This window comes from Saccopteryx leptura, chromosome 3, assembly GCF_036850995.1.
Source record: "Saccopteryx leptura isolate mSacLep1 chromosome 3, mSacLep1_pri_phased_curated, whole genome shotgun sequence".
Lineage (NCBI taxonomy): Eukaryota > Metazoa > Chordata > Mammalia > Chiroptera > Emballonuridae > Saccopteryx > Saccopteryx leptura.
Genome location: NC_089505.1, coordinates 317423344 through 317438118, shown reverse-complemented (window position 1 = coordinate 317438118; position 14775 = coordinate 317423344). Strand labels below are relative to the sequence as shown.

Sequence of the window (14775 nt, the reverse complement as noted above, 5' to 3'; positions counted from 1 at the left end):
TCTTGAGGCTAGTTATCAAATTTCTTTATTCATCGCTAAAACTGGAGAAAATCACACTATAGGAGAGAATTTAATAAAACCGTCAATATCAGCATTTCTTAAAACGGTTCTTGAAACAGATGACAAAGATGTAAAAGCTATGCCACTCAGTAACAATTCTGTTAGCAGAAGAATAGACGAAATGAGTGAGGATATTGAAAAACAACTTATTGAAAAGCTGAAAACAAGAAAATTCTCCTTGCAAATGGATAAATCAACTTTGAGAGACAGTGAGGCAGTATTGATAACTTATGTAATATATATTGATAGAGGACATTTTGCTGAAGAAATGTTGTTCTGTAAAAGATTAGAAAGCACCACTAGCTCCAAAGATATATATAATAAGCTAAAAAACTACTTAGATGTCAATGATATACCAATGAAAAATATAACATCTTGTGCTGCAGATGGTGCTCCCAATATGGGCAAGAAAAATGGCTGCTTAAAATTGATGAAAGATGCGAATCCAGAAATGATTCTTCTGCATTGTGTTATTCATAGGGAAAACTTGGTAGCTAAAAACATCTCGCCTGTTCTGAATGAAGTACTACATACAGTAATAAAGTGTGTTAATGCTATTAAAGCTAGTGCCAAATGTGAGCGTCTTTTCAAGCTATTTTGTGAAGAACAAAATGAAGACCATGTGAGACTTTTACTTCATACTGAAGTAAGATGGCTATTTAAAGGAAACTGTTTGAAAAGATTTATGGAACTGTTTGATACTCTTAGTGATTTTTTAAGAGACAAACCTGAAATGCAGTATCTGTTAACAATAGATGGTAAAGCATTTGTGAGTTATTTAGCCGATATCTTTGAAAAACTAAATATATTAAATAAGCAACTTCAAGGAACAAATAAAACTCTTGTCGATGCAAAAGCAAAGATATTTGGTTTCATTACCAATATTGAGTTATGTCAGAAACATATTAACAACAAAAACTTTAAACAGTTTCATTGGCTCCAAAAATGTGAAGTAACTGATACCGCTTTACTTGTTATTGTCAATCATTTGAATATTCTATCGGCTGATTTAAAAGAAAGATTTTCTGATTTAAAACAAATTGATTTCCCAACATGGATGATGCAGCCAATGTTAGTGGATTTGTCTGATATATCAAATATGCAGTATTAAGAAGAACTCGCAGAATTGCAAAATGATGAGTCAGTTAAAGCTTTATTTAATATCAAAGGAGCGATGGCATGGCTTTGTGAGGAAACAGAAATCAAATACCCAAATTCAACCAAATGTGCAAGAAAACTATTGCTACTGTTTTCATCTTCATTTTTAGCTGAATGTGGATTTAGTGCTGTAAATGATTTACTGGTAAAAAAAAAAAGAAATCGACTGGATATAACACAACGTGGAGACTTGAGACTAAAGCTAACCAAATTGGAACCTAATATAAAATCTCTGTGCAGCAAGCATCAAGCGCAAGGATCACACTAAATTAAAATAATAAATTAATATAGAAAAATATGTATTAAAATTATTTGGAATTTAAATTTCTGTTTTTCATTATATGTTTTGAAATTTTACTTACTGTTTTGTTACCAATTTCATAGTGATTTCTTCCTAGAACTTATCATTTATGTTTATTAAGTGAACAAATCAATTTTTTAATGTTAAAAATTATGTATGTTACATAGGGGGACATAAAAATTTTAGAAAGGTTAAGGTGGGGCATGGCACAAAAAAGGTTGGGAAACACTGCTCTAAAATCAATAAATAAAATCTTAAAATATAATTATATTACAAAATTTAGCCAAGTTGCTATATCAATCAACTACATTTTTATATATACGCAATAAATAGTAAAGATGTTTAACATAATAAAACCACTTACACTAACAAAAATAAATTACTTAGAAATAAATGTACCCAAGATTTACAAAAACATAATAAAAATATATTAAATACATTAAAAAACATTAGTGAATCTTTTTTTTTATTTTGCAATAGTGGTGTGCTGTAACTACTCCGCTGGACTCTCAGCCTCCCAGAAGGGTACCCTTGTCCACAAGTAATGGCCAAAATCTATGTTCTGTGAGGAAATGACAGTAAAGAACTCCTGCCATCTTGCAGACATTACTAAAAAGTATTTTAATTTTAGAGCCCACAGTTTTAATGATAACATTAGGCTAACTTTAGATGAATGAATTGTAAGAGTATCACCATGCAAAAACCACAGAATAAACCATGCACAGTATACTAAGAAAATTCTGGTTTAACCATCATCTGTCCCTCACCTGGATTCCTAAAATAGCTTCTGCAAAATATATAAAATAAAATAGCCTTTGATCGTTTTTGCCTTCTATAGTGTATTCTCTGATTCACTCAGTCTTTCAACAACAATTTAATGACTACATATTCTAAGTTTTAGGTTCTGGAATATAAAAATGAACAAGACACAAAAATTACTGCTTTCATGGAGAGTCCCTTCTTAACCCAGCAACCTGCCATCTTCCTAAACGAGATTATATTACTCCCTACTTAAAACCTTCCAGTAATTTCTCATTACACAGTGGTAAAACTCAGACTGCTTACTATCATCTACAAGATAAGGCCTGCCTAGATGGTCTGGCCCCAGTAACCTTTCTCCATTTGCACTCTTATTTACTACACTCCAGACTTTCTTGTCTTCTGCTACTTTGGCCTCAGTGCCTTTGCACTTATACTCTTTTGCTTATATAGTCTTTCATCAAATCTCTACACAATGGTCTGCATCTAATCAATCAGCTCTCAGCTCAACTGACAGTGCCTGAGAGTGGCCTTCCCTGACTAGCCAAGGCCAAAGCGGGATCATCCAATCACTCTTCCCAGATGTTCTTATTTTTATTTTTTCAAAGCCCTTATTAGTATGAAGTCAATTTATCTGTTTACATTTAACTATCCATCTTGACCCACTAGACGTGTGAGTTCAAAGACACAGTTTCCTTCATTACTGCCTAGACCAGTGCCTTAATAATAGGTGTTAAATATTAATTATTCTTCATTAATGTAGTTTTATTTCTTCTCTATAACATTTCCCCTTCAATTTACTCTCCCTCCCTCATCATTACTGCCTATCTGTCCCAGTCTTCAACGGGGAATTGAAGAGTAAGAAATCAAGATTCCAAAACATAATTAATGCTATTTATATGGTCAGTTACTTTGGAGTTAAAGAGGATTTTGATTAATACCTTAAGGTACCATTTACTGCATTTCTCCATAAATCATTAAATCCTAATATATTTTTGGATATACTCACTCACACTGTGCCTATCACACAGGCACTCAATAACTACTTTCTAAATGGATAAACATTGCTTTATCTGTCTTATTTTCCTATTTTTTCAGAAACCTTTTACTATCAGCTACTACCTCTCAAACATATTCCTATAATTAGTACATCACATTTTAAAAACAAGCATCCCCCCAAAAAATATTCCATAGAACCTTCTGTTAGTCCCATATAATACCTTAGCCAAGTTCCTTAGAAGCACAATTTCTTAAAAAAAACTTGTTTTTACCATCTCCATTTCCTTATCTCGCATCTTTTTCAATTTTGTTTCCTTCCATCAAGCCACCAAGCAAATTCACACAAAGTTCGCCAATGACCTACATACAGAACCATTATTTTATCATCAGAATTCCAGCTCCTTGATTTACTGGGTTTGTGACTTACCTAGGCTAGTCACCTAATTTTTCTGAACAGCAGTTACCAATTGGTAAAAGTGGATGATAAATATATCTCCCTATAGGGTTCTCTGGATGACTCAATGAAATAGAAAAGGTAAAAAACAGTACAGTGCTTAACAGAGAGTAAGCATTTAATAAAAGTTGGTTGCTGTTATTCTTGTTAAGTGATTATTTTCAGACTTCGTTATTCTTGGTTGTAGGTCTTCATCTTCCCCTTTCATACAATATTCTTTCACTAAGCAATCCTGTCCACAACTGGTTTCAAATATATCATAACACTGATGACTCACAAATTTGTATTTCTAATTCAGAAATCTGAAGAGCTTCAGAACCATATGCGTACATTCGACTACTTCCTTAACATGTCCCCTTGAACATACCAATGGCGCCTCCACCTTAAGTCTAAAATGTCACTCTTAATCTATCCCCTAGTAATTGTCATCACTCACTCTCTTCCAGCATCAGCAAAACAGCAGTTAATGAAAGCCACAAACAGGGGAGTCATTTTTTGACATATTCCGTAGAAATTCTCTCATACCCTTCCACATCTAACTTCTTTACAACCATCACTTCAATTCAAAATGTTATCAACTCTCACTTGAAAAAGCCTCCTAACTGGTCTACCCCTCTAAAGTATTCTCTAAGCATCTACCCTGAGCCCTTCCAATCATTCAGAACATTGTAGTTTAAGAGTACACCTTAGTTATAGCTCTTACAGTACACCCTTATATACAAAATGAGACAGATCTGAGACAATTCTCAAATCATTAAGTGAATCTCTGTGAACTTAAGATTCTAGCTCTATATCCTTGGGAAAATTACTTAGTCTCTCCAAGTCTCAATTTATCAGCAAAACAGAGGCAATAGTATCACCTCCTGCTTCTGTCAAGAGTAAATTAATGGTAGCAATAAGAAACTTCCTTCATGCTTGCCACCTACTGAGTACTAAGTAAGTGTTAGTTACTAGAACAAGCTAAGTATACCTTTCCCATCACCCCAGTTCTGGTTCTCATCTTTCCCACAGCCTATTTCAAAAGTCTCCTAACTGGTCTCACCCACCTCTAAATACCCAAAGCCAAAACAAACTATGGCACACTGTAGGTTTCAAGAAAAGTCAGGTAAATTTTTTAGTACTCTAGGATTAAACTAAAGATCAGGTCCAAATTTCCTTGAGTTTAGCATATGATGTAGCTCCTGCCTATGTTCCTAATTTCTCCCATGCACTTCTGATTCAGAATCATCAGGCTACTTGAATTTATGACAGTACCACCTCTACAGAGCCTGCCCCATTGAATCCTCATTCTTTTCTCTGTCTGCAATAGATATTTATGTCTGCACTGATTATCACATTACTAATTATCTCAATTTTAAAGGAGAGGAAACTGTAACACAAATAAGTTTAATGGCTGGCCAGAATCACCCAGGCTGGAGACTGGACAAAATGTCAAGGCAAGTATTCTCTGCACTATATCAGAACTTCTCAAACTTTTCCAGTGAGTACTCCTGTTGAAAGAATTTAATTCCCAGCCCAGAGGTCAAGGAAGACACAAACACAAGCTAGTCCTACCAGCTTTGAATACCATGCCTTATCTTCAAATAAAGCATTGTCAAAACTCTGACCGAACCAAAGACAGGAGCCCCTCAAATAAGGAATTCCCTTTACTTTGAATCAAAACTATACATTTAAGTTTGTCTGTTCTGTTTGTCTGCAAATCTACACCAATAAACTATCTTCAGCCTTCATTTCTGTCATTATCCACAAGGACATGAGGAACCAGTGTCATACCAATGATGCAGCTACCATTATTTTCACACAGTGAAATCAAGCACTGCCAATGTGTTTAGAAAGAGAATTGGTGCCCTGAGGACTCTCCCAAGATTCCTATCATGAGAAAGATTGAAAACAGAAGGGAATGCAGGGATTCTACGTCAAACTTGAGTTTTCTTAGAACAACACATTTCTCTAGAGCAGGGGTCTCAAACTCGAGGCCCGCGGGCCGCATGTGGCCCGCCGAACAATTTTGTGCGGCCCACAGACTAATCCACGAAGTTCAAAATATTTTGGATAAAATTAAGTAAGCCTACGGGCCTACTTGTATTTTTCATTTCTCTAGCATCCTAGCTAGATATTAGCATAGTTAACAGCAGTTGTGATGCAAACTACAGTTTCTGGTCGTTTTGTGACACTGAGTAAACTGCATGTACGATTGTGCTTGTTGTACTGATTTTTTTTTGTTTTCAACTGCAGTGAGAAAAGTGTTGCGTAACAGTTGCCTTTTGTAGACCTAGTGCGCGGCCTGCCGAAGGGCTGTGATCTTGCTCTGCGGCCCACATGCTGAGTTGAGTTTGAAACCCCTGCTCTAGAGTAAGGCTTCTCAACCTGGGCCTCAGCTGAAAAACTAGGCCAGATAATTCCTTGTTATGGAGGTCTTTCCTCCACATGTGGGTCATTGACCCTTTACCTACCAGATGCCAACAGCATTCTGCCCCCAGCTGTGACAACCAAAAATCTCCAGACACTGCCAAATGTCCCCTTGGGTCAAAACTGTCCCCAGTTTAGTGCTCTAGAGTGGCACCTGGTATAGCACTTATCTGAGAGGTGAACATCAAACAGGAAAAGCTCAAGTATCTTACTCTAGGAAAGTCACGGGAGAAAAGAAGAGACCTCTCTTCATTTGCACAAGGCACCAGTGTAAAAGAAAAGATTAACTGTGGCTTTCTGATGATAATTTTTACATAAGGAAATAAAGTGAGTGAGATTTAAGTTCCTTACCAAAAATTTCAGGTAAGGCTTCAAAAACAACCAGACATTTAGGACAGTACTTTTGGATGTTGGGGAAGGAAGTGAAGAAAGAAAAGCTTCTATTGCTAAGTCTCTACTTAGAGGGCTACATTTGGCTTCTTGTCTAACAACATAGTGACAAAAGGAGACAGCTCAACATGACACCATCCTATTTGACCACTGTGTAAATGAACATAACCTCCTCTATTCCACCAATCACCATCCAACATGAATACTAAATATGTACATGCAAACATTCAAACAATCCTAAGAAAACAAAAAGTCATTTTATATAAAGGCAGAGACTTCAACATCTACAATTCAAAGAGCTTAGCTTTAGTGTTTAATAAAATACAGCTCACTACTCTTGGCAGGTATTCCCTTAGCATTTGCTAATAAGTGAAAAAGGAAACTCAGAATACTGTGGAAGTTAACCAAGACACAAGTTTGGCAGAGATGGAGTAGGGTGGATTTTGCATGTGAACATTTATGCACAAACAGATTATGTCTTCAATACTTAAGAAGAATATCTTTATATTTACCTTAAAAAAAACCTTCAACTCTGATTTCTATATTTCACTATTACTGCTTTTAAACTTCTATAATTTTATGTTTCCCTAGGAAACCATACTGTAAGACCTGTTTTAAGTAGCCTCCTAAAAATCTAACTAAAATGAAGAAATAGATAGTTGATATAAACTGTGTAGTGAAGTGTTATGAGCCTCAGATTTCCCACCTGTAAAGTGGGCATAAATAAAATTTACCTCTAAAGGTTGCTGTAAGGATCAAATGAAGTCCTGTGTGGCCAATATCTGGGCACCTGGAATACACTCAATAAATCATTACTACTGCTACTGTTTTAACTCTTACACATCAACTTCTCTGAAACTCCTGCTTCCTCCACAAACTCTAGGGAAGAACACTGTATTTTGGAGACGAGAAAGATGCAAACACATGTAAGAATAATCTGTGATAAAGCAGGATACGGCAAAAGAAAAAGTGAAAATGTGTTTTGAGAATTCTCGTGTCGATTACATCTGGTATTCAGCTCACAAAAGAAAGCCAATGTTCCTTGCCACTGTTTAAAAATAAAAAGTCAAGGAAAGGAAAAAAAAAAGACAAAGAAAGAGAAAGAAAACCACAGGAATATTAAGATAGACTAGAAGGAGGGTCACACATGATATATAATTCTACAATGATAATATTCTCCTAACTCTTCTAAAAACAATATTATAAGGTCAAATACCTTCCAAAGAAGCCTGTAGTTAAAGTTTAATGTTTATCTAATTAATTAAAATCCACTGGAAATATTTTTTCTTCTCAGTAGCCAAAATGTCTGAATTTCCCTAATATCAATTCCTTACCAGAAACCTACCCAAAGAAAAAGCAAATATTCTTCAATACTTATTTTCTGGAGTAAATAAGGGATAGGGCTGAAATGAAGTTGCTGAAAAATATACTACCGAACATTTCTTTGAAGGGTCCCTAAAATATGTGCCATTAAGAGGGCACTGATAACACTACAACTAAAGTAATTCATAAGCGTCCACCCTACAAAGGCCGGGCAGCCACATTTCTGCAGTTGCTGGCTTTCAGTTGGCTCCTGGTCGGTGGGCCCCAAAACGTATATTACACAGTCATCTTCCCAGTAATTAAACAGTAATAAAATCAACGAAGGCAACAGAACCTTGGGGGTTCCCGAACAATCCCTTTCATTTTACAGAGGAGCTTGAAGCAGGGAATGAAATTAACCTCAGCCTTCTGATGGGACAGCCGACCCAGAACACAGGGCTCCGAATCCCCAGTACGGAGCCGCACACACTCGGGGAGGGGCCAGAGGGCACGGGCCCTGAGTCAAACCACCAGCAATCTGACCCGGCTTTCCCACGGGCCGTATGACCTTGGGCACCTCTATCCCCATCTGTAAAATGGGAGCCAAAGCCCCACGACCTGGGGCTGCTGGGAGGAGCCCACCCCCGTCCCGGCGCTCGCGGCACCCACCTGCACGTTAGGGAAGGCGGTCTTGAGCAGATAGAACATCTTGCGGTTGGACAGCACGTCCCCGCTGGTCATCTTGTCGTCGGCTCCCTCGCGCGTCTTCCCCTTGGACTTTTCGTGGAGGACGTTGCTTTCGCGGACGCGCCGCACTTCGTCGCCCCCGCGGACGGCGGCCAGCACCGACACGGCCAGCATTTCGCGCAGGTCCACGGTGCCGCCGTCCGCCGCGGGCACGGGCGCGGCCGCGCCGCCGCCGGGCTCGCTGCCCAGGCCGAAGAGGCTGAAGCGGCCGGCCAGGAAGCCCGAGTAAAGGTGGTAGAGCACGCCGAGCCCCAGGAGGCAGAACACGGCCACCCCCAGCGGGGACAGGCGGATGCCCATGGGTGCCATGGCGCCAAAGGCCAGGCGCTCCGGCCGGCGGCCTCCACAGGCCTCCCCGCGCCCGCCGCTGCCGCCGCCGCCGCGCTGCCGGGCCAGGCGCCGCACGAACTACACCGGCGCCCGCTCCCCCGCGCTCCCCATAGCTCTTTCCCCGGGAAAGGCTAAGCCGCGCAGCGAAGCACCCCTTCGCCGCCCCGCGTGCCCTACTGCCCCGGGCAGCGCAGCTCCAGCCCCACAGCCGGCCAGCGGGTCTCACGTCCACGTTAGCCAACTGCCGGGAGGTGAAAGGGTAGCGTGGGTGTGTATCCGGGTTACGCGAGGGGGCGGGGCGGGCGAGAGGGCTCCTCCCCCGGGGCGGGCGGTCCAGGGGGCGGAGCGGCCAGCTAAGTACTCCTGCGGGTATTGGACAGGCTGCTCCTCTTTTGTTGGTTTGGGTTTTCAAATCACTCCTGGATGTGGTGAAGCTGGTTTCCACGCTGGGAAGGGTACTGAGTACCTTGTAAAAATTTAATCTCTCTTTGAACGGCAATGTATGGCTGAAATACAGCCCTGGTGACAGTCCTGACTGTTGAAGAATGGAGGAAAATAAAAGCCATATTAATAGAGATTTGTATGTCTTTCTCATCAGCGCTCGTGTTTTTAAATCGCCTGCGTTCTTGCTGGCAGAGCAGGAAGTGACCAGTGACAGGAGGAATTTTCCTTGCCTCATTCTTTATTCTGTTGGCATCTCTTGTAATCTAAATGCTTATGCATTTATATTGGTATGTATATTTAGATATCCACCTCCTTCCACATGACAGTATAAACCATCTTCTATATACATATGTCAGCAATCATGGCACACATAAACTAATTACTAAAATTCTGAGGAACACCAAAAAATATATTTTATGCCAATCTGATAAAAAAAAAATAGTTATAATTTTAATTCATTCTCACCAGATGGCTATCATTGTGTTGGTTATTGTCATTTTTTAAAAATTTGACAGTATGAATATAAAAAAGGTCAGTGCCCCTGACTAAATAGTCAAGTATTGCATGTTTTAAAAATTCTTATGGCATGCTGTTTGAAAATCTCTGCTGTATGGAGCTGAAAACATGCCTTGATCTTGGGCTTTCATAATGAAAATATACTCTGGTCTTCTCTAACTTCCAAGGATACTTATACTCCCCCAGGAGGGAGAGGAATTGCCTGAGCAAGTCCACTTGGTATAAAGGTTGTCCTAGGATGGTCAGTCAAGCTAGAATATATTTATATAATCTTTGAGTCAACATAGGCCCTCCAAATGCACTTACAAAGCATTTAATATAAAAAATCTGCCTTCTGCTATGCCACTTGCCTTAACAAGAAAGGTGAATACTTAAATTTAATTGGTATTATAATTAGTATTGACACATTTTCCATCTTAAAAGTGAATAGTAAAATGTGTAGTATCATTCTTAAATGTTAAAATAGTTATATAAAATTAACTTAAAATGCAGTATATTTTACTGTTCATAGCCAAATCTCATTGGTTTTAAGTGTGTTTTAATATTAACCTTAAAATCTACAGCTACAGAGAATGGATTATGAACATCCATTGGTAAGCAAGTCATTAGAGGCACCCTGACCTTTACCACTTCCTTAGAGTTCAGAGCATCTGTAGAATGTACTCATAGTTATAGAGATACAATAAACATATGGTTATACAGATACAATAAACAAAGATTATTGTATGGTTGCTTGGTTTTCCTGCCAGCAATCTGTAAGGACTTTAAAAATAATCACAGAACAAATTCAAGTGCAAATTCAAATCAATGAAAGAATAGTTTCTGGAGTGTTAGAAGCACTAGATCTTAAGAAAATGGCACTGTCCATGTCAGCTTTTGGGATTATTTTTAAAAGTAAGCAAAGCTCCTCTGAGAAGAAAACAAAGTGAAGGTCACTAAATCCAAGGATAAAAATAGCTTAAGGGTTGAAGTATAACAGTGTAAATTCAACAGAATCACCTAAAACTGTACTATGAAATCAATAAAATGTATGAGTTAGATAGTAGTTATGAAAATATTAGAAACATCATTGGAAAACCTGGCTGAAGTTTGTAAAAATAAACGGAATTTTGTTTTTCAAAGATATTGAAAAGGAATATCAAGCCATGATCACTAAGACACTGCAAAGCCTCAGTGAGACAACTAGAGAGACACTAAAAGTTCTGGATCATTTACACTACAAAAAAGGGATTTAAGAACTAGGGGAGAAAATGCCAAGAAATGCCAATGAGAGTGAGTGTAAAGATCATAGTTTCAAGAGGTGCTCTAGTGCTAAGGTGACAATTGATAAAAGATAACATAATCATTAACAACTTCATAACAAGAAGAAAAAAATTTAATTAGTTACATGTGGTTGGTATAATGATTATTGTCTTAAAACCTTCATAGGAATTTGAATAAAAAAACATACTTTTTTCAGTAACAAGGTGTCAGAACCTTTAAATATGTATTTATAGTAGTGAAAATTATATGAAAGTAAATGTAAAATAATTTGTGAATTTGTGGTTTGTGAATTGAGGCAAATTTGTCTTTCAAAAATAACCTTTTCTGTAGTTGTTGGGGAAGATGAAGAGTACCTAAGATTTTTTCTCTGTAAATACTAATAGCAATAAAAATTGACATACAGTAGAAACTTCTTTAACCACCTTCTGCTTAACTGGTTTGTCAGACACTGCTCCCCATCATCTGTGTGCTCACACCTAAGGAAGGCTAAGTGCTTTGGGGCACCTGCTCTGTTTCAATCTCACTACTAGAACTTTATATACTTCTTGAGTTAGTTTTATTTCAACCCCATTTTGCCATTGTGGTTATTATTATAAATATATATCTAACTTAAATATTATAAAACAACCAAATAGGAATATAAGTATAAAGCTGAAAGCTTTGGATGACTTGGTAAAGTGAGTCACTAAATACAAAAATTGCCATCAAAATAGGTTTGGAGCAAAAACTATACCTGATTGTAAAGAAAAGAATCGAAAGTTTAACAGATACTGAAAGAAAATGGCTTGACTTAAAAGAGCCCAAGCTGGTCATCCAAAATGAAGCATTACTTATATGGTTGAAATAGATGAGTGGATAAAAGATAAAGAAGGTGTGATTCACACACAATAGAATATTACTCAGCCATAAAAAGAATGAAATCTTGCTATTTGCAACAACATGGATGGATCTTGATCTACATCTATTCTTAAAATTGTTTTCCCCAAGATTTATTAATAGAAGTACTCCACTATTGGGTAGCTTTTTCAGTTAACATAATATAATTATGTTAACATTATAACTTCTACTGTGGCCCTGATCTTAGCAACAATAATAGTGAATACTTATTAAATAGAGACAATGCTGTAGGCACATACAATAGAAAACTACATATCATTTTTACCCTTTGAAATTATAATTACTCTCAGCTATATGAACAACATGAAGTCAGGTAGGTATTTTACATATCTTTATGCCCTCTGACCTAACTCAGATTTTTTTCACATACAAACTCAGTAAATATTTATTAAATGAAACTTTTTTTTTTTACAGAGAGAGTCAGAAAAATGGATAGATAGGGACAGACAGACAGGAACGGAGAAAGATGAAAGGCATCAATCATTCGTTTTTCATTGATTGTGACACCTTAGTTGTTCATTGATTGCTTTTTCATATGTGCCTTGACCGGGGGCCTACAGCAGACTGAGTAACCCCTTGCTCGAGCCAGTGACCTTGGGTCCAAGCTGGTGAGCTTTGCTCAAACCAGATGAGCCCGCGTTCAAGCTGGCTATCTTCGGGGCCTCAAACCTAGGTCCTCCGCATCCCAGTCCGATGCTCTATCCACTGCGCCACTGCCTAATCAGGCAAATTGAACTTTTAAAACTAGTTTTAACAGAATTGTGTTTATTGTGCAAAAGTTTTAAAAACTTTTGAATTTAACAAATATATAAAGACCCAACATTCACTTTGTCTATTTAAAACATTAGTTTCACAAAAATGTAAGTCAGCTGAAATAAATATTTGCTTTGGAGCTGTGAAGATGTTAAATATTTGTTTATTTTTGTGTGTGCTTTTTTATTAAATTTGATGCTTGACAAAGCATTGATTTAGTTAATAATGTACAATTTTCCACATTTAATTCAAGTGGTATAAATTCATATTGCATATTTTGCACATTATCTACCTAAAACCTAAGGTAAAATCACTTTTTTAAAAGTCCTTTTAGTTAAAAAAATATATAGTATCTAAAATTTTCTAGCCTGCAAAGAATAACATTTGAATTGATTCATCAATCATAAGTAGAATACCATATTTTTTGCTCCATAAAACGCACTACCCCCCCCCCCCAAAATGCAGGGGAAAATGCCTGTGCGTTTTATGGAGTGTAAAATATGGTATTTTATTAAATATTTTAACATACCATTTAGTTCAGAATTTTTTTTTCTTATTTTCCTCTTTAAAACCCTAAGTGTATCTTATGGTCAGATGTATCTTATGGAGTGAAAAATATGATATATTGTCTATGGAATTATTTATATATTTATAATTTACAGTTGACCCTTGAACAACACAGGTAAACTGTGTGGGTCCATTTATACTTGGATTTTTTTCAACACATATATTGGAAATTTGGAAGGAATTTGTGACAATTAAAAGAAACTTGTAGACAAACCTTGCAATTTTCTTAATATTTTCTTTTTTCTAGCTTTCTTTATTGGAAGAATACAATATATTTATATAATACATACAACACACAAAATATGTGTTAATTGACTGTTTAATGTTTTCAGTAAGATTTCTAGTCAACAGTTGGCTATTAGTAAAGTTTTTGGAGAGTCAAAAGTAAATTTTCTACTGTGTGGGGATTTTGGCACCTATAACCTTCATATTGTTGAAGGGTCAGCTGTATGTTATGGAAGAACCCCAACATAATGCACATTGCTATTGCACATATGTGAGTATTATATAAGCTGTCATTCATCTAGAATGTAAGAACTCTATATATTTGGTAATATCTTAGCCAATGTGTCTCAAATTTTTGCCATTGAGAAAAGGGTAAAACTTTTTACATGTAGGTATAAAAGAAAAGCTTCACTAATCAATTCTTGCCCTTACTATATGAAATATGAAATATTCTTTTATATTTTAAACCTTCTAAATTGATTTCATTATTCTATTAATAAGTCACGTGGGAGAGAGTTCATGAGTCTGTTTCTACTTCTCTTTCTAGCAGAGACACTGGCTTCCTTTTCAAGAATGTTTGTATAGCAAACAACCTTGAATGGCAGGGATGGTCTCTCCCTTCTGAGCAAGGGACACATTATTTCCCATATATCAGGCAGACTTACTGCCAATTATAAAAGATTTAAGGTCCCCACACTCAAAGTTCCTCTCCTGTAATGCAACCCACTGTAAGTGCAGGAGTCTCAACCCTTTCAGTGTCACCCTGTGGGAATTGGGGCTTGAGAACCAAATGCAAATACCAACACCCTGAATATCACAATTGCTTTGTCTCTGAGACAGGAGTCTTGTGTCTTCTGCCAGCATCCATGAAATTGGAAGGCATGTGAGCTGCAAATCGAGTGAAATCTTAGACTCTTCAGAGCTCTTGACAGTCACAATTCCCATATCATCTATAAGTCATAAAGCCAACTTTACAAACTTATTTCTTCATTGTAGTTGCAAAGCAAATAAAAAATATTTTTGCAGCATCAATTTACTAATACTAATACTAGATTATGCAATAAGGTTTTCCAGAAGTGCTTATTCTTTTCACAGAACAAAATCTCTTACTTATGTCTTTACCCATGAGCCTCATTCAGTCTGAGGACCTCCTGCCTGTCCTTGAGGTTTTCACAGTTAGAAAAGACAAAACATACCCAGA

The 14775-nt window shown here is 37.2% G+C and overlaps 1 protein-coding gene across 1 annotated transcript in view; it reads right to left on the bottom strand.

Annotated features, from left to right (window-relative positions):
• The window catches only part of BPNT2 (3'(2'), 5'-bisphosphate nucleotidase 2), a 36006-nt gene extending 26845 nt beyond the window's left edge, over positions 1-9161 (bottom strand). The window contains exon 1 of the mRNA XM_066379035.1: positions 8502-9161. Within this exon, the coding sequence (XP_066235132.1) occupies positions 8502-8888 (387 nt within the window). The 5' untranslated portion in view covers positions 8889-9161. The remainder of the gene's footprint in view (positions 1-8501) is intronic.
• Positions 9162-14775: the final 5614 nt, after the last annotated feature.